The sequence below is a fragment of the Ambystoma mexicanum genome, chromosome 4q (assembly GCF_040938575.1).
Source record: "Ambystoma mexicanum isolate Mex_15411 chromosome 4q, UKY_AmexF1_1, whole genome shotgun sequence".
Classification (NCBI taxonomy): Eukaryota; Metazoa; Chordata; class Amphibia; order Caudata; family Ambystomatidae; genus Ambystoma; species Ambystoma mexicanum.
In genome coordinates this window covers 1,212,190,154-1,212,208,733 of record NC_090928.1, presented here as the reverse complement: position 1 = coordinate 1,212,208,733, position 18,580 = coordinate 1,212,190,154, and the positions used below count along the sequence as shown (strand labels likewise).

The window sequence follows — 18,580 nt, the reverse complement described above, 5'->3', positions numbered from 1 at the left end:
ACATTACATATGGTAGAGAAAAAGTGTAATGAGCTATGTATGTCATCAACATTTAACATTTAAAAGTTAAAACGTTTTTCTGCACTTGTAATTACACCTATTGTTCCAATATTCATTTTGAATATTTGTTAAACAGAATTCTGGTGGAAGTGTACTCCTCAAAGGTCCCTAGTCAAGGAGACCTGGGGTGTTTAGTGTTAGTCTACTCCGTGTTGGTTGACGTCACTATTTATTAGCAAATAGTTCCGGGCAGGTCTTCCTATTTTTGAGTCCTGACACTTCTTTATATAGTGTGCCTTAATCTGGACCTGGTTGGTGCGGTCCCTAATGGGAACACCAAAAATCAGAATTATTGCGAGGTATAACTGCTGGCTAAACTGTAGCCAAGTGGGGGCGTGGCTTGGCGCCATGGTGAACAGTCTGGTCCGGTGAGAGCTCCCGGCTGCGACTGTGTGTTTACCAGAAATGCCCCAGTAAACTACGGTTTTCGCAAACGAAATCCGCTTACCGCAGAGCCGTAAGGCTGGGGATGCCCATGCCTCGTTTTTGCTGCGCTGAATTGGAGGAGGACCGAATTTGACCGTAAGCCCCCCAAACCCCCCCCCCCCCCACCCCTCCACCCCCGGCGCGAGAGGGACAACCCAAGATGGCGGTCAGCAGAATGGAGTAACCCGCCCTCCTTACCAGCGACCAAACCGAGCGGGAACAGTGGTAGCCTGAAGCAGAGCCGATCCCAATCTGCTGTCCTGAAGCGACAGCCGCCGGAGCCATCCCGCACCCCCGATCCGGGACGCACCTGTGCTGGTGTAGCGTCCGACCGTGAGGGGAGCGGGCCCCTCCCCCAGACGGAGGCCTGGGAATCCTCCCGGTGCGGGGAGGCTTAGGCACTGAGACCAAAGGCCAGTGGTGGCGGCAGCACGAGGCCCGTTATGCAGGGCGGCAGCGCGAGAGTACTCCTCCCGCCCTCAACTCAAGGACTCTTTACCAACTACAGCCTGGGGGAGCACCATCAGCGGACTTTCCTCCAGCCGCTACTCGAGGGAAAGCAGCAGTCCCACCGGAGGGAGAATGGCAAGCACCTACCCCCCCCCCCGCCGCTCTGGCTCAAACAGCTCACCAGCCCCTACAGTTGCAGAATCCGCAGGTGGCTCGGGGCCTCCGGCAGCCCGGCTGGTGCTGGGGGCGTGAGAGTCCACCCCGCAACAGGCCGCCACAAGGGACACCCAAAGCTCCGGGAGGAAGGTAGGGCCGCACCTGCCGCAACACAGAAGAGCTCCCTGGCCCCGCGGCTCCCGATGCCCTGGGAGTCTTTCCCCTAGAGGTTCTGCTCAGCCTTCGGAGAAGCGACCCTCCTGTGGGCAGCCCACAGTCCTCTTCCACCACCAGCGCCGCCATCGCCACCGCCGGAACCCCAAGTCACTGGGATAACATAGCAGGCGTCCACCGGGCCCACTCTACAGCAAATACCCCACACGGATCCGTCCAGTCGGGGAATCGAGGTCAAAAGGAGGCCCCGGGCGGTCCATAACCATCCATCCCGGGCGGGGGGGTGGACAAGATCTCGCTCAAGGCACAAGAGGCAATGTCCAGACACCCGAAATCTTCCATCCGACATTGCGACCCTGCTATCCAACAACATGGGAGAAAAAACAAAGAAAGAGGAGCGCAACGACACCTCGGGTCCCCCACCGGTCTCCAACATTGAACCGCCAACACAGGCAGTGACTAAAGCTGACCTCCAAGAGCTCCTTTCTGCCATAACCAAAGAGTACCAAAAAGGGACAGAACAACTAAAGGGCAAAATCTCCTCCCTGGACAAGAGAGTGGGGGAAGTCGAGACTAGAACAGAAGAAATTGAAACCACCCTGTTCGAGCAAAACTTCGAGATCGGGGAAGGGGCTGACAGACTCTCCGCGCTGGAGGCCAGGTGCAAAGCCCTTGAGAACAAACAAGAAGAAACTGAAAACAGGTCTAGGCGCAACAATATCCACCTGAGCGAAATTCCAAACTCTGTACCTGACGAAGAACTCAACACTGATGTCCATGCCCTTTTTCGCTTCATTCTAACGCTCCCAGACGGAGCTCCCCTGGAACTGGATAGGGTCCACAGGGTCAAAGCCAGACAAAACGCAAGTGGTACGCCGGATGTCCTAGCAAGAATTCACTGCTACAAAGTCAAGGAAGAAATCATGCAAGAAGCCAGAAGCTCCGCCTGAATTGGCTTCCGAGACGCCGAAATATCCCTGTACCAGGACCTAGATGCGACCACCCTCGCAAAAAGAAACGCCCTCAAGCCACTCGCCGAGTGGCTGCGTGAGAGGAAAACTGCCTATCGGTGGGGCTTCCCCACTTCCCTAATCTTCAATTGGGAGGGCAGGTCCTGGACAATCCCGTCCCCAAGAGACGCCGAGCGATTCATGAACTCGGGGAGTGAGGAGAGGTCCCTCCCTGAAGCCGCGGTGGCCCCGGGGAGATCCTGTGGAGACGCCACCAGAGCCTGGTCCAAAATGTTGGGGCGCCGCAGACCCCGAGGCCCACCGGGCAAGCCAAAATGGGACACTAACCGCTGAGTGGGTGGCCCTGACTACCTGGGCCCCCTGACCAGGGGGGGGGGCCTGATCCTTCCCGGCTTGATAGCTCACTGCCTGTGAGGGAGTACCGAAGAGCCTCAAGTGTTCTCTATCAAACGGACTCTCTAACCTCAACCTGAATGTTTACTGGCCAACAGAAGAGGCAATGTTTGCCTCCAAGCAGAGTTATCACACCGGTCCGGCCGTATGCCCCGTTGGTCGAAGGCTGGTCCGGAAACCTTTTTGTTGTTTGGGGGGTGTGGGGGGAGGGTGGGGAGTGGGGATCGAGAAGTAGAGGAGAACCTCACAATGAGGGAAGAACGGAGGAACTCAGCACCGGAAGACAAGGAACAAGAAATCTTCAAGGAAAACTACGAACCTACCTACCTAGATCTCAAAGGATGGGTTCATTAGACAAAACCCTAACCATTACGACCTGGAATGTGCAGGGGCTTAATGCACCAAGAAAGCGGAAGTCAGTGGAGCACAAACTTGACCAATTATCCGCGGACATTGTCTTCTTCCAGGAAACCCATCTGATCGCGGAAGACGAAAAGCGACTACGGTTCCGAAACTACCCAAAATGCTACTTCTCTTCGGTCACACAGAAAAAGAGAGTAGTCGCTATATTGTTGGGTCAAGACCTCGCACTAACACAAACCACCACCAAAAGAGATCCAGAGGGCAGATTCCTACTCCTGAAGGGCCTCCTAGTCGAACTACTGATTACCCTGGTAGCAATCTACGCACCAAACAAAGAGTAAGACCAATTCATCCATAGCCTCCTCCCAACTATCACGGCCTTCTCTGTAGGCCACTTGCTAATCGGCGGGGACTTCAACATTCCCCCAGATCCGAAGGTGGATAAGTCTCTTCCAGCCTCGAGGGAAGACTTTGGCAAATCCCTGGCCTTAGCTGAATTCCTGCGGGAAACAGACAATCGACAAATGGAGATTACGCAACCAGGGAGAAAGGGACAACACTTTCTTTTCACATGTACACAGAGGCTACTCGCGTATTGACCTTTTGTTAGCCGCTAACAACTGGGCCCCCTGCGTGGATAACATTCCAATAGGACTTACTGCAATTGGGGATCACGCGCCAGTTACGATGACTCTGCTGCTTCATGGAGTCCCGGAACCTATCCAGAGGCAATGGAAGCTGCAAGATTACATCCTCACCGACATAGCGGCCAGCTCTGACGTCACGGAGGAGATTTAGAATTACTTCACTGAGAACACAACCCCAGACTCCTCAATGGCAACAGTATTGGACACCATGAAACCAGTGATCCGAGGGGTGGCGATGGACTCAACAGCTAGACTCAAGCACCAAAACCTGCTGAAGCAACAAAAGCTCGAGGAAAGACTCACAGAATTAGAAAATAAGCTCAAACACCGTTACATGAAAACAACGCACCATGAACTAAAAAGAGCTAAGAGAGTTGGAGATCCACCTAGTAGACCGAGCCGCAGAGCATTAACCTATACCAAACAGTACTACTACCTTAACAGTAATAAAGCGTATCGGCTCTTAGCACACAAACTGAAAAAGCTCCAGACCAGGAACCACATCCAAGCCTTGCTGGACAAAAACGGTTCCTTACGTCATCTGGACCCCGAAAAACTTGAGATAATGGTGCAGCACCACAAGGAAATCATGGCCGGACCCCCAACGCTAACCTAAGCCATCACTCAATTTTTGGCCCCGATCCCAAAGACAAAGCCACCTCCATCACAAGCTGACCTGGAGGCCCCGATCTCAGCGGAGGAAGTCAGCGAAACAATCCGCCACCTGAAAAACACAACGCCCGGGCCAGACAGGTTTTCCTCAAAATTCTACAAAAAATGTCCTCACTTGCTAGGACCACAACTGGCAAACCTGTTCAATTCATTCCTCTCCGCCGGCACCACGACCGCATCCATGAACGAGTCGATAACGGTACTGATCCCTAAACCAGGGAAAGACCGTACGCAATGCGCATCATACAGGCCCATTACGCTCCTGAACAACAATGTGAAAATACTTGCCAAAATCCTGGCAAATCGGCTAGCCCCTTCCCTCCCGGAGATCATCCATCCAGACCAAACAGGCTTCATACCAGGATGGGGCACCCAAGATAACATCCGCAGAACCATCAACATCATCGATTCAGCGAACAGGTTGGGCTCAAAGCTAGCAGTCCTCTCCTTAGATGCGCATAAGGCATTTGATATGCTTGACTGGGGCTACATGGAGAAAATCCTAAGGCGCTTCGGCCCAAATTTCGTAAAATGGATCCTAGCCATCTACCAAAGTCCTTCCACAAAACTGCGCCTCAACGGGGCCAAAGCCAGTAGGATAAACATAACCAGAGGCTCGAGGCAAGGTTGTCCACTCTCCCCACTTATTTTCACCCTATCAATGAGCCATTCGCGGACAGGATCTGCCGTAATCCATCTATACATGGCCTCACGATCCAAAAAAATTCCTACAAAATCGCCCTATTTGCGGACGATGTGCTCCTCACACTCACCCGGCCAGCAGAATCAATAAGCGCACTATGGCAAATACTTGAAGAATTCCGTGCAGCCTCAGGGTTCACAATAAACATCTCCAAATCTGTGGCTCTGGGCACCAATATCCCAAGGAAGTCCAAATCCAACCTCGAAGCGGAGTTCCGGATCCCCTGGGCAAGAAGCGACATCAGCTATCTGGGCGTTCAGATAACCGACAGAACTGAGAAGCTGTAGAAGACAAATTTTCCAGCACTCTTCAGGGACTTGAAAAATGACATCCATCGATTGGAAAAAACAAGAAATCTCCTGGTTCGGCCGGATCACGGCGATAAAAATGAATCTAACTCCACGACTGCTATATTACGCTCAAGCTCTGACAGAGACGATCCAGGAGAAAGCCCTAAGAAAGCTGCAAGGAGAGATCTTGAACCTGGTCTGGGAGGGAAAGAAGTCCTGCATCCCGAAACGCATCATGCTCCGAAGTACTGCCCTGAGTGGCCTAGGGGTCCCAGATGTTGCGAGGTACTGCCTCGCAGCCCAGCTAGCCCCGGCCTTCGCCTGGAAGCTCTAAGCTAACTGCCCTCTGTGATTACAATTGGAGGCAGATTGGAGCAAGACCCCACTGATATCTCTTCCCCACTCCAAAGAGCCCAAAAGGACCCAAGACCTGGGCCCCCTACCAGCAACAAGAAACGCGGTCGCCAACTGGAAAGCGGCAGCCCGTCGGTGGAATTGCAGAGGCGCAATGGGTCCCCTTGCGCCAATCTGGGACAACCCAGACTTCTCTCCCGGAGTCTGACCAAACCAGTTCATGGAGTGGAGGGCCGGGGGCTTGGAAACCATATCAGATTTCTTCGAGAATGGCCTCCCCCTAAACTTCGAGGAGTGTAAAGCAAAATTCAAGATCACGGAAACTGAAGTGTTTCGCTATACGCAACTGAGACATTGGCTGTCGAATCCACAGGTCAGAAAACAGGGTAATAGAGAGCTGACGGCATTAGAACTTACCCTCTTAGCAAACCCTCCGAGGGGGAAAAATCTCTGCACTGTACAAAATTCTGGACAGAACAGACCCAGCTAAAAAGGAACCATACATGCTGAAATGGGAAGAAGACATCGGAAGACCGATTGAAACTGAGGAATGGCACCACATCTGGTCCCGCGCCCAGAAAAGCTCAAAATGCGTAACAAAGTGCATTTAAAGTCTGCTACAGATGGTATATAACCCCTGCAAGCCTAAACAAGTGTAACTCAACCATTTCCGCTCAATGCTGGAGGGGGTGCTCGGACCGAGGAACCCTGTTCCACCTCTTCTGGTCTTGCCCGAAAGCCACCTTATTCTGGAAGAATATTTTGGAACAAATTAAAGGAATTACTGGACTCGCCATCCCCTGGGACCCAGGAATTGTGCTGTTAGGGGTGACAGGAGATGGCCAATTCCCCCCTAACAGGTTCTCTGGCGGACCTCTGCTCCCATCTTCTGACTGCTGCCAAAATCACTATCGCCAGACTCTGGGAAAATCCGGAGGGTCCATCCACAAAATTGTTGCAGCTGAGAAAGTCACAGCCATCAGACTAGGCAGTAAACCCAAATTCGATCGCATATGGGTCTCCTTTTTGGACTATGTGCAGCAATACCCGAGAGTGGCGAGACAGCCCCCATCCCTTCGCTGGATGGAAACTCGAGACTGAAATGAACTAAGCAGAAACCAGGCCAGAAACGTGTCCGAGCTCCTCTACACTCCTGTGCCGCCATGAACCACCAATCCAGGCTCCTTCACCTCAAGGGCCTGAGTCGAAGAACTCGCCCTAAAACCAGCTATAGAGACGCACTGAACCCTTGAAACTATTCCTCTGTTGAAACAGACAGCCTTCCACCCCTATTGAGTGCACAGCTCCTTGTCCCCATCCCCTTTCCCCCTCTTCAGTTAGGACTTAAAAATGTTTTATTTTTGAAGAACGTATTTTTCGCTAAGTCTTAGCTATATAAAGAGCCGTTGTCTTCCATTAAATGTTTTAACAAGTTTGCAAAGTATGTAATAATCAAAGAATCTGTATGACTTGTTTTGCCAAAGTAATAAAAAAACAATTGTTGGAAAAAAAAAACTAGCCAAGTATGCAGACTGCTACATGAACAAACGGAGAGGGCTATTAAGATGCCTGAAAGAGAGTTGCCTAGGGAGTAGAGTTTCTTCTTTCGGATGCTGTTAGTGGGAGCTGTTATGATGTATAGTTTCACTACTGTCGAGGGACTTCATATTAGGGATCTAGTGTAGTGATACAGGTAGAACCAGTAAGGCGTGCACCCTGTTACTCTTATGTCCCGTCCCCTTTCCTCCATACTGCATGGGCGTTCCTCGCGTGGGACGGGAGACGGAACCTTTTTCACCAGAAAAATCTTCTTCCCCTCTAAATCTAGAGGCACGGCCCTGGGAGCATGTGCTGCCCTGACTCTGCCCTCCGGCGCCACACCTCAATCCCCTTTTCTGCGTCATCGGGAATGGGCCGAATTCACCAGCGCTCCTGGGTTTGGCTTAGGCCATGTAATTCCATGCGCGTATTCTTCCTCTATCTTCTTTAGTCTTTTATCAATTAGGTACTGGTCCTCAGACACCACAACTCCTCCCCGGCTTTGTCAGGGTTCAGCAGGTGCCCATCCTGTAACAGGCTCTTCCTGACTTCAGACCCCCACACTGGCCTTTTCGGCATGCGGCTCACTGTCCTCGCAAGCGCTGAAGAACAGGCTAGCAAGGTGGAGGGAGCTCTTTCAGCGGTCTGCTTGCGAGGATCTCAAGAACTTCGTCAAGCTTCGATCCAGGCCTGAGGTAGGGCCTATATTTTCATCCGTACCCCACAAGGGAGGCTCATTCCCAGGGACTGGCGACAGAACTTTGAGGACCGGATCTTTGAGAGGTTCCTCGGCCTCATGAAGTCTCCACAGATGGGGGCTTTCATCAAGGACGCAGTCAGGGAAGTCCTTCCTGCTATTCTAGCGGCACCACATATGCCTCCGCCGACGCACCATCATCAGCCAGAGCCTTGCACGAACGTCTCTCGGGCCTGGCGGAATACCTGGGCCTCCCCCAGCCAGAACAGCCTGATGTCCAGGAACGCATTCTAGATCTGCCCTTAGAGGGCAGTGACCTCTTTCACTCCAGCACAGACAAAGAGCTGGACAAAAAGAAAAACCGCTCTGACGGCTAAGTCTTTATCCTTAGTGACAAAGACCACGCCCAAAGCGTACTCCCAATCTCAGCAACGCTCGGATAAGGGTCGCTCATCTGGAGGCTTCCGCGGCTTCCAGGAACAGAGGTCTAGACAGCCGGAACGCTTGCCGACCCCTAGTCGGCGCAAGCCTCAAAAAGGGGGTGGGGGGCAAGGGCTTTTTCCAGTCCCCTCCTCCGCCTCTGAGGGTAAGAAGTCCTGACACACCCCTCCAGGTCCACGTGTCGCCTGTGGGGGGCAGGCTTGCTCTTCATGCACATTTTGGCGACAGAACTTTGCGGACACATGGATCCTGTCAGTAGTCTTCTCGGGGTACCATCTACCTATTCCTGCCTCTCCTCCCTCCAGCCCCCCCCCCCCCCCCCCCCCCGCGAGGCTCTGGCTTTTACTCCAGGATCTTCGCCATTCAGAAGTAGAACCAGGCTGGCCTGAGAGTTGTACTGAGTTGTAAAGCCCTCAACCTCTCCTTACCTCTTCAGAGATACAAGATGGTTATGCCAGCCTTTATTGTGGAAACATTGTGCAGGGGAGAATGGATGTGCTCCCTAGATCTGAAGGACGCTTATCTGCACGTCCCGATCTGGCAACCCCTTCGTTCTTGCCTCCGGTTCAGGATCATGGGCTGCCATTTCCAGTACAAGGTCCTGCATTTTGGCCTCAACTCGGCCCCCATGGTCTTTACCAGACTCATGAATGCTGTGGCAGCCCTCCTCCGGGCTCAGGGCCTCCATATATACCCATACCTAGACGACTGGCTCGTCAGGGCTACATCTCAAGAAGCAGTTCACCACTCCTCCCATGCACGGATGAACACGCTACACGACCTGGGCTTTACGCTAAATCTGAAGAAGTCACAGCTGCAACCCACACAGTCTTTGACTTTCCTGGGCCTCTTCTGGGACATGCGCGCTGAGAGGGTCTTCCCCTCGGAGGACAAGATCTTGGCCATCAGGAGGGCCACGTCCCACTTTCTCAGCCGAAGCGCTACTTCGGCTTGGTGGTACCAACATCTTCTGGGTCTTTTTGCAGCAGTACTGTTGGCCGTCCCCCACACAACACTCATGATGACGAGGATTCAACTCCACTTCGCAGCGTTGTGGAATCAAGAGAGGGGCTCACAGGCCGAAATTATCAAGATCCCCATCTCTCTCTCCACCCGGACCTCACATGATGGTCCATGGACTGCAACCTGCGGATGGGCAAGCCCTTCCGGCCCCCTGTCCCTCAGGTGATGATTACCACAGACTCCTCCCTTGAGGGCTGGGGGGGCCACCCTGGAGGATCTCTCGGTCCACGGCATGTGGACCCGTCAAGAACAAGAATACCACATCAATTGGCTGGAACTGAACGCCATCTGGTCAGCGCTCCGGGCCTTCCTCCCACGTCTCAAGGGAAAGGTTGTCCTCATCCAGACAGACAACTCGACCAGTATGTACTACATCAACAAACAAGGGGAGACCAGGTCCCCTTCCCTGTGCAGACTGGCGATCAACATGTGGGAATGGGCCTTGGAGAACGAGATTTTCCTCACGGCAGTCCACCTCCCGGGGGAATACAACCTGGAAGCGGACAGGCTCGGGTTGGGAGCGGACAACTACGAGTGGCAGCTGAACGACCCCACTGCTTAAGAGATCTTCCTCAGATGGGGCCTCCCCCAGGTGGATCTCTTTGCCACCAGGCACAACAAGAAGTGCCCCCAGTTTGCCTCCTGTTTCACAGAGTGCTTTGCAAGTTCAAGTAGTCTCACCAGCTCAACATCCTCATGATAGCTCCGTGGTGGCCAGCCAGGCCATGGTTCTCGGAGCTGCTCAGCCTCTCGAGGTCCCTCCAATCCTCCCGACGGGCTCAGCAAATCTTCTGACACACCAGGGGGGACAGGGTCGTTCACCCCACCCCTCAGAAGCTGGCCCTCGCAGTGTGGTTCCTGAGCAGGTGACGCTCAGCCACCTCAACCTATCACAGGCCAATCTGGAAATCACTCAAGGGGCTAGGAGCAAGGCTACCTGAGCCCAGTATAAAAGTAAATGGACCAGGTTCTGCCACTGGGCCCACTCCAAGGATATCGACCTGCTGGCTTGTTCACTGGAAGATGTACTGTCATTCTCGGCGCACCTCGCCAACTCGGGCGTGCAGGTGGACACCTGCCGCACATACCACTCAGCCATTGGGGCCTACAGGAATTCGGGGAAGGGGTCTTCTCCTCCAACCCTATTGTCAGGAGACATCTGGCCGGACTTGCTAGACTCTACCCGCCCATCAGGAAGCCACACCCCGTGTGGGATTTGAACTTAGTCTTGTGTGCCCTCGCGGACAAGCCGTTTGAGCCTATGGCGTCCGCGGACATCAGGCTGGTCACCATCAAGACGGCCCTACTAGTAGACCTTATTTCGGCGCGCAGGGTCAGCGAGATCTAGGCCTTGGTCGCCTCAGAGCCCTTTCACAAGGATAAGGTGGTCCTGCGGACCCATCCGGCATTTCTACCTGAAGTGCCATCAGTCTTCCACCTAAACGAGGAGATCGTCCTTCCCACATTCTTTACTGAACCGAAGGACGAGCCTCGGAGAGTTCTGCACTGCCTAGATGTCAGGCGTGCCCTGAAATTCTACCTGGACAGGACCAAGGGCTTCCGCAAGTCAGATGCCCTATTCATCACTTTTGGAGGCACCAGGCCAGGCTATCAGGCCTCAAAAGCCTCAATTTCCCACTGGATAGTTTCTGCCATCAAGGAAGCTTACGGGGGCCAGCATAAACCCCTTCCGGCGAACATGCATGCCCATGCGGTCAGAGCCAAGGCAACAGCCATCGCTTTTCAGCGCCATGTCCCCTGGCCGGTCATAAGCAGGGCGGCCACATGGGCCACTCATCGGCTTTCTGCAAGCATTACTGTCTGGATGCTGGCTCCAGGTCCGATGCGGTTTTCGGACAGGCGGTTTTCCGGAACCTGTTTTGCTTAAGGAGGGTCTCCTCTCCACCCTGGGGCTACATTCATTTGTAATCGCCCATGCAGTATGGAGGAAAGGGGACGGGACGTAAGAGTAATTATAAATTACTCACCGTAGTGACTAACATACTCCTAGTCCATAGTCCCACCATCCTACCCCCTAATAATCTGTTGTCATTAGGAAATGGTAAATCTATTGTCGACGAGTCTTTGGGGACTGAGGTGTGGTGCTGGAGAACGGAGTCTGGGCAGCGCATGCTCCCAGGGCCGCGCCTCTAGATTTAGAGGGGAAGAAGATTTTTCTGGTGAAAAAGGTTCCGTCTACCGTACCTCGCGAGGGACGCCCATGCAGTATGGAGGAAAGGGGACCATGGACTAAGAGTACGTTGGTCACTACGATGAGTAACTTATAATTTTTGAAACACTGTGGGGGTACATTCAGTTCAAGTGGAAAAGCCATAAGTGCACCCACTTGGGCGTACTGTCTAGAGGTTGTGTTCTTAACTCTGACTTCTTATTTGGTTCGAGGTCCAAGATCGTGCTCTCTGTTCATGCAATGATCTGCGGGGCAAACTATGTGCTGAGGTTTTGTCAGGAGGAGAGTGGAGATGCAATAATAGTATTCTGCAGTTCCATTTGGTTTGTTTAGTGTATGTAACGAGGTGTTGCCAGTGATGGGAAACACCTGTAATCCACATTTACATAGAGTGGAATTGTCAGTAATAATCTATTTGGAGGCGAATTTGCTACCCTGAGTACAGTAGAGGGGAGGGCCAGTGATGCCTGCATTGTTAAATGCAAGTGGGATTGTGCTTATAGGTGACCAGGTGCAGTACCGGGTCCATCAGCTTCATGAAGTCTAATTTCTAAACCTGCCTGGACTGACTAGTGTATCCTTGTGTGGATGGTGGCACCAATTCATTGAGACCACTCACTTGACTTTGGAGCTTGTGATACACCAGGCTTCTTTGTATAGGAGGGCATTGGTGGTGATGGTAGTTGCTACATCCACCACCCACCATAAAATGTTGTCCGGCCCGTGTTGGAATGCTATGTAATGCGCTATCATGTGGGCAGTGTGTACTTCACATCTGTTTTTTGAACGGTACTCACCAATTCTTTTGTTCACTGTTCTTGATGATGTTCGACTCAAGTATTTCAAGCCACAGGGGCATAGGATTACATAAACACCTTGCTTGTTTTGCAATTTGTAAAATGTCTCGGGGTCCAAACCCTGTCTGTTACTGTGAAGGTTTTCATCTTCAAAGTAAATCTACAGACTGTACCGGTACCACACGGGTGGCATCCCATGATCTCTGAGGTTCCTGAGCACTTTGAGGACTGTTTTTTCAGTCATGAATGTGTTAAGAACTCCTTAAGGTTTTTAGACTTCTTCAATTCTCGGTAGTGGTTCCCCTGGTAGACTCGTTTGTACGATGGGCCAGAATTTGTTGATTATAGATATTTCCTGTTTCTGGGCCAAGTGTCGATACACAGGTCGGTGTTGGTAGTCTGACACGCGAGTAGTTTCTACGGAGCCTCAAATACTGTCCATAGGGTAGGTTTTCTTTAAGGTTCCTAGGGTGCTGGCTGCTGAAATGTAGTAGCATATTTCGGTCTGTACTTTTTTTGTATAATGTGCAGTAGAGCTTTAGCCCCCCCACCCCCCCTTCCGCCCCAAGCCCCCCCCCCCCCACTGCTTGCAATAGTTGAATCCAAAAAATGTATTGAATTATGGCTACTGTTCCTGGTGAATTGTATTTCTGACATCCTATTGTTGAGCCATGTGTGAAATGCGTCCAGGCTCTGCTGGTTGCCCTGCCAGATAAAGACAACATCTCTGGCTGCATCATGCACTGTCATCGGCTGGCCGACAAACCCCTTCCAGGCCGGCCGAGAGCCCACTCGACCAGAGCCATCCCTGCTATGACTGCTTTTCTCTCCGGGTTTCCCCTGCTGGACACTTGCAGGCCTTCTACGTGGAGGTCAACGCTTAACCTTTGAGATTCTACTGTGGCGACGGGTATTCCAGGGAGGAGTCCAGAGTCAGTCAAGCAGTGCTGCACAACCTGTTTGCTTGAGTTGAGTTGGTTCCGGGGTAAGTGTTGTACTTCTGTTGAGCCTTGCCACCTCCCGTGGTTCTGTGTATGTTACTGCTCAAAAATCGTATTCATGAGCATGTGAATCTATGCTAGACCCCATGCTGGTGACGGAACAAGTTACTTACCTATAACTGTTGTTCCACAGCATGGGTCCAAATGTGAATCCTCTCTCATGTGCTTGCAGCCTTAAGATGGCAGCCAGGGCGGGACTCATGGAGGCGACTTTCATTGGATGGGTGCAGTATGACCCGGTCTTCAGTGATTGGATATCGGGCAAAATGCAGTATTCAAGCTTTTAAAGCAGTATTGCTTTTCTTTACTTACCGAGGATGAACAGCCTGATGACACGGAATATTCATGAGCATGTGAATCCATGCCAGACCCATGCTGGAGAACTGTTACAGGTAAGTAACTTGTTCCATACCATGACCTTGCACCATACCATGACCTCCCTAAGCAGACTGTATGGAAAGCACAGGTCGATGTGTGACAAATGGTGAAGGTAGGAAGAGGCCAGATGAGTTTGCTTTCTGTATACAGTGACAGTTTGGCACCTTAAGTTTACGATGTATTATTTTATGTTACTATGCATTGAATGTTACCAAAATGTTACTTTACTACTTTTAAAGCACTTTCTGCCATATCATGACCACCTCACAGGACTTAGGAGCATAGAGGAAATCTTTAGGCAGCTAGCCAGCAGTGAGAACATCAGTGTGCCCAGACATCAGCACTGAGGAACCTCGGAGTCAGCCAGACAAAGTGTATAGCAAGAAACTCTTTAAGGGGGAAAAAAAATCAAACTTTAAAGATGGTGGCATTCAGGGATTCCTCTCGGTAGCCAACAATATGAATTGTCACTGCTGTCTAGCCTCTGGCTAAAATCTAGATTCTTTGTTCTCTGGTTCATTCCCTAGAGTTTGCAAAATCAGTACATTTGAATGTGTTTTTCCGTCTAGCCACTCATTTGCCCCTTCGTTTAGTGTCCAAGGCATACTCTGTGATGAAAGCTTTACAAACGTTCAGGATGGTCTTTCTAAAAACATGTTGCTGCCTATGCGTAGTGTATATATTTGCTAGCAAAGCACAGTAGCAATAATGTTTCTGGTGAAGGGTTTATTTAATCCTGGTTAAGTCCAGCTGTGGCAATCAAAGCATTTTGGTCTTATCCTTTTCAATACCCTTTTTTGATGTTGGTGATCCCTGTGTGTTGCTCATGCTCTAAACCCAAGGAACTATTATTTCTCTATCCCTGTCAACACTTAGCAGGACAGTAGCAGGATTTGGTGAAACTGATGCTGGTTTCAGTATAATAAAGAGGTTTATGTTTTTGTTGTTGTTGTGGTTAACAGTTTGTTTTTGTGCACTTTCCCCAGTGCGTAAAATATGCCCTAGCCATTGGCTATTGAAAATGGACTCCTGGCGAGTATAAAAACTGAAGGATGCATGCATGTTTATAATATAGGTGATTGACTTTTATGACTAGGTAATAACTTGCAACTTGAAATGTTTAACCATGCTATTCTGAATTTAAATTTTTGTTCAATTTCTAGGGTGATTTTAGCCCTGAAGTGGACAACGGCTTAAAGGACCAGCTTGCTCAAGCTTTGCAGGAAGTAAGTTAATTTCATTCTAAGCTATTTGGACTCGTCTCTAAACCTCCATGTGTGTATTTCACCCCACACTGCTTTGAAGTGAGCTCCAACAGGATCTGTTTCTATAAAATAATAAATTAAAAGAAAACAGTATATAAGTGTCCTTCAGTTGATCCAAATTAACTGGCTTGGTGTGCAAGCGCACGCACATGCATGCCCACCTCACCCTTGGGTGACATCTATTCTGACTAACGCCCTCCTTTCACTCTCATCTACCTTTAACTCTGCCTTACTTAAACCCTACACTTAATATCACTCACTCAGCCACTCTACCGAGCACACACTCTCACACACAAGTACCACTTGTTAGAGGAGTTTTCCTAAAGTCTACCAACAGTTGAGACTCTATAAAACTATCTTTTGGTATACAGGCCCAAACTCTGAGTATACGTCTGTACTAGCCAAAGGTTTGGTAGAATGGCAGAGCAGCCAGTCTTAACTTAGGAGGAGGATGTGAGTGGTAGGTAGGTACAATTAACTCAGTAAATACGTATGACCAAAGAAACTCTCACATCTGTAGTTATAGTAAAATAGACATTTATTTTATATACACAAGACAAAGTTATATTCAGAGAAGTAGGTACCATTTCAACTAATCAACACACTAGAAAACATGAACAATACTTGAGGTTAGTAAACCAATAATATACAGTGCATGAGCAGAGTTCGATGATAAGTAATAATCACTTGTTATAGTCACTGAGAACATGTTCTGTTGTAGGAATAAAAAGGGTTATTCAGAACCAGCAATAGCAGTTCAATACTTTCAATGACATGTAATACTTTTCAATGGGCTCAAGCTTCAGTAGTCCATCCCTATCTATATATGAGTTTCTTCAAATTCAGATTGGAGGGGAACCAGGTAAGGCACATCAGCAGAAAAGGCAAAGTTCCAAAGGATTTATTGATTACAAGTAAGATTATTGCTTTTGAGACTCAAAGGTTTTAGGGACCTTGGGAAAGGCTCCCTAAAGGCACTCAAACATTAGTCCTGGGCGATTGGTATGGGTAAACACCGTAATCTGCACTCCAGCAACACAGGAGAGACTAAATGGCTGGAGGGAAGTACTACCCACAGTCCCTGAGGAGTTGTGAAGAAGATGCAGCTGTATTCTTTCATGGCGCATCAGAGGTGGACCCGGTCTCCTGTTCCTTGGTTTTCGTGACGAAAGGAGGGACTCTGGAAGGGATGTTGCAGCAGCAGTCGCGACAAAAGACTCCTGGCACGGAATACTTCGTACTCCCATGTCTGTCTGCAATGTTGGTGCCTTTTTACATGCTCCAAGGAAGAACATTTACCGCCTGGTCAATCTGTCTCGATTCTTTGGTCCTCCCCACCTGGAGCTCACCAAAGGTGTGAGCGATCCGATCACAGGAAGAAAATGCACTGTAATTGGGTCGGAGGTCCCCTGGTATTGGCGGTTTGCAGCCCTGGAAGATCACAGCACGTTGCGGGATGGCTTGTTCTGCAGATCGTATAATGGTTAGTTAATCCCACCAGCCAAAGGGAAAGAGTCATCTTCTTTGGAGCTCCTCTGCAATTTGAAAACGGGGCCAGGACAGCAGCAGTCTCTTAGCAGTTGCTGGAAGGGGCTGCAGGCGTCTCTGGTTGTCTTGGGATCGTCTGTTCCAGTGGTCGACTTGCCTTCTGCTTCAGGAACCTCACATTTTGTTAGCATTTCGTACTCCTCCTCTGAAAACCCTCCCTGCAGTTTATAGAAGGGGGCGGGTGGCTGTACAATCAAAACGGCCAACCCCCCAGTGGGAACTGCTTCCTTTCGGGCACACCGGAAGACAAAGGATTGCAGAGTTTCGGGATCGCAGACACTGGACCCTTGGTGGGCTAAACAGGGGTTCCCGCCAAAGACCAAACTCAAATCAGTATGTCCCCCTTCCAGGATGGTAGAAAGACCCAAGAGTTAACATCCACACAAGAAATGGTGAAAAAAAGAAAGCCACCATGGTGGACCAAAGGTGACACTTCAGTACATAGTTGCAGCTGTGAATACCACCTGCGAGCAAAAACAGCACGAAATGGAACATGTACACTCCCACCAACCATAACTGTAGGGTTGTTACTGTAACATAACTGTTACAGTAGCAGGAAGAAAGGGGATGCAAAGTAAACCCCTCAGTACTCCACATGGGGTGGTGTGTGCTGATCTCTCAAAGGTGAAAGCGAAGAAGGATAATGACCAGGGTTCAGAGTAAAAAGAATGAATGAGGGGCAAAACACTCGCCTCATTTAGGAGAACGAGAAAAAGGTCCAGTAGTCTAGCAATATGTTCTGGGGGTCTCACAAGGAGAGAAGATTAAGCAGAAAACCGATATACCTAACACTTGTCCCCCTTCCCGCCAGACTAAGGGATAGGAGGATCTAATCCTGTCCTTGGTAGATCACTGGCTCCAGTCTGTCATACTTTCTGGAGAGACCATCAGCATTCTTATGTTCGGTACCTGACCAATGCTCTATGGTGAAGTCAAAACCCTGAAGGCTAATGGACCACCTGAGCAACTTTGGATTCTATCCCTTCGTTTGCATGCTTTAGTGGCATGGTTCACTACAATCAGGATAACCCGGTTGCGTGAGGAGTTTGGAGGGTCAAGGGGACCAACCATGTAAATTCCCACCACTGGGAGTGGCACTAAGGGTGCCACATTCTTGGTTTCCCGCTTGCCACACAATTGGCAAGTGTGGCAGCTTCTGCAGTGCTTTTCTATTTCTACATCCATCTTGGGCCAGTTGAAATACAGTGAGAGTGTCTTTGGTTCTATTTGTACTCCAATGACATGCCAGAGGGACCTCGTGGGCTAATTACTCATATGGGTTTCTCTATAGTCCGTTTGGAAGGAAAACAGGTAAGGCACATCAGCAGAAAAGGCAAAGTTTCAAAGGATTCCTTGATTACAACTAAGTATATTGCTTTCGAGGGTTGTAAAGGTTTTAGGGACCTTGGGAAAGGCTCCCTAAAGGCACTCGAGCATTAGGTCTGGGCTATTGGTATGGGTGAACACCGTAATCGGCACTCAAGCAACACAGGAGCAACTAAATGGCTTGAGTTAAGTACTTCACAGCGTTCCACAGCACCTTTAGAGTGCTGAAGAAGATGCAGCTGTATTCTTTCACTGTGCCGCAGCGGTTGACCCGGTCTCCTGTTCCTTGATTGTGGTGATGAAAGGAGGTACTCTGGAAAGGATGTCGCAGCAGCAGTCGAGAGAAAGGACCCTCGGCACAAAATTCTTTGTACTCCCATGTTGGCCTGCAGCTTTGGTGCCTTTTTACCGGCTCCACGGAGGAAGGTTTACCGCCCGGTCAATCTGCCTCGATTCTTCGGTTCTGCACTCTGGCGAGGGGGCTTTGAAGGGGAGGGGGATCTTGCCTCTTTGGGGGCATTGGAGCTCACCAAAGTTCTGAGAGGATTCGTTCATGTGACGACTATGCACTGAAATCGGGTCTGAGGTCCCCTGGTATTGGCGGTTTGCAGCCCTGGAAGGTCATAGCACGTTGGGGGATGCCTCATTCTGCAGGTTGTCTTGTGACTGGTTGGTTCCACCATCCAAAGGGGTCCTCTTTGGAGCTCCTCTGTCG

General features: G+C 50.4%; 1 protein-coding gene across 6 annotated transcripts in view; it reads left to right on the top strand.

Moving 5' to 3' along the window:
* RNF8 (ring finger protein 8) overlaps positions 1-18,580 on the top strand; it is a 780,077-nt gene that overhangs the window by 173,694 nt on the left and 587,803 nt on the right. For all 6 annotated transcript variants that reach the window (XM_069608764.1, XM_069608767.1, XM_069608766.1 and 3 more), the window contains exon 4: positions 14,890-14,952. In XM_069608764.1, coding sequence (XP_069464865.1) covers positions 14,890-14,952 — 63 coding nt within the window. The remainder of the gene's footprint in view (positions 1-14,889; positions 14,953-18,580) is intronic.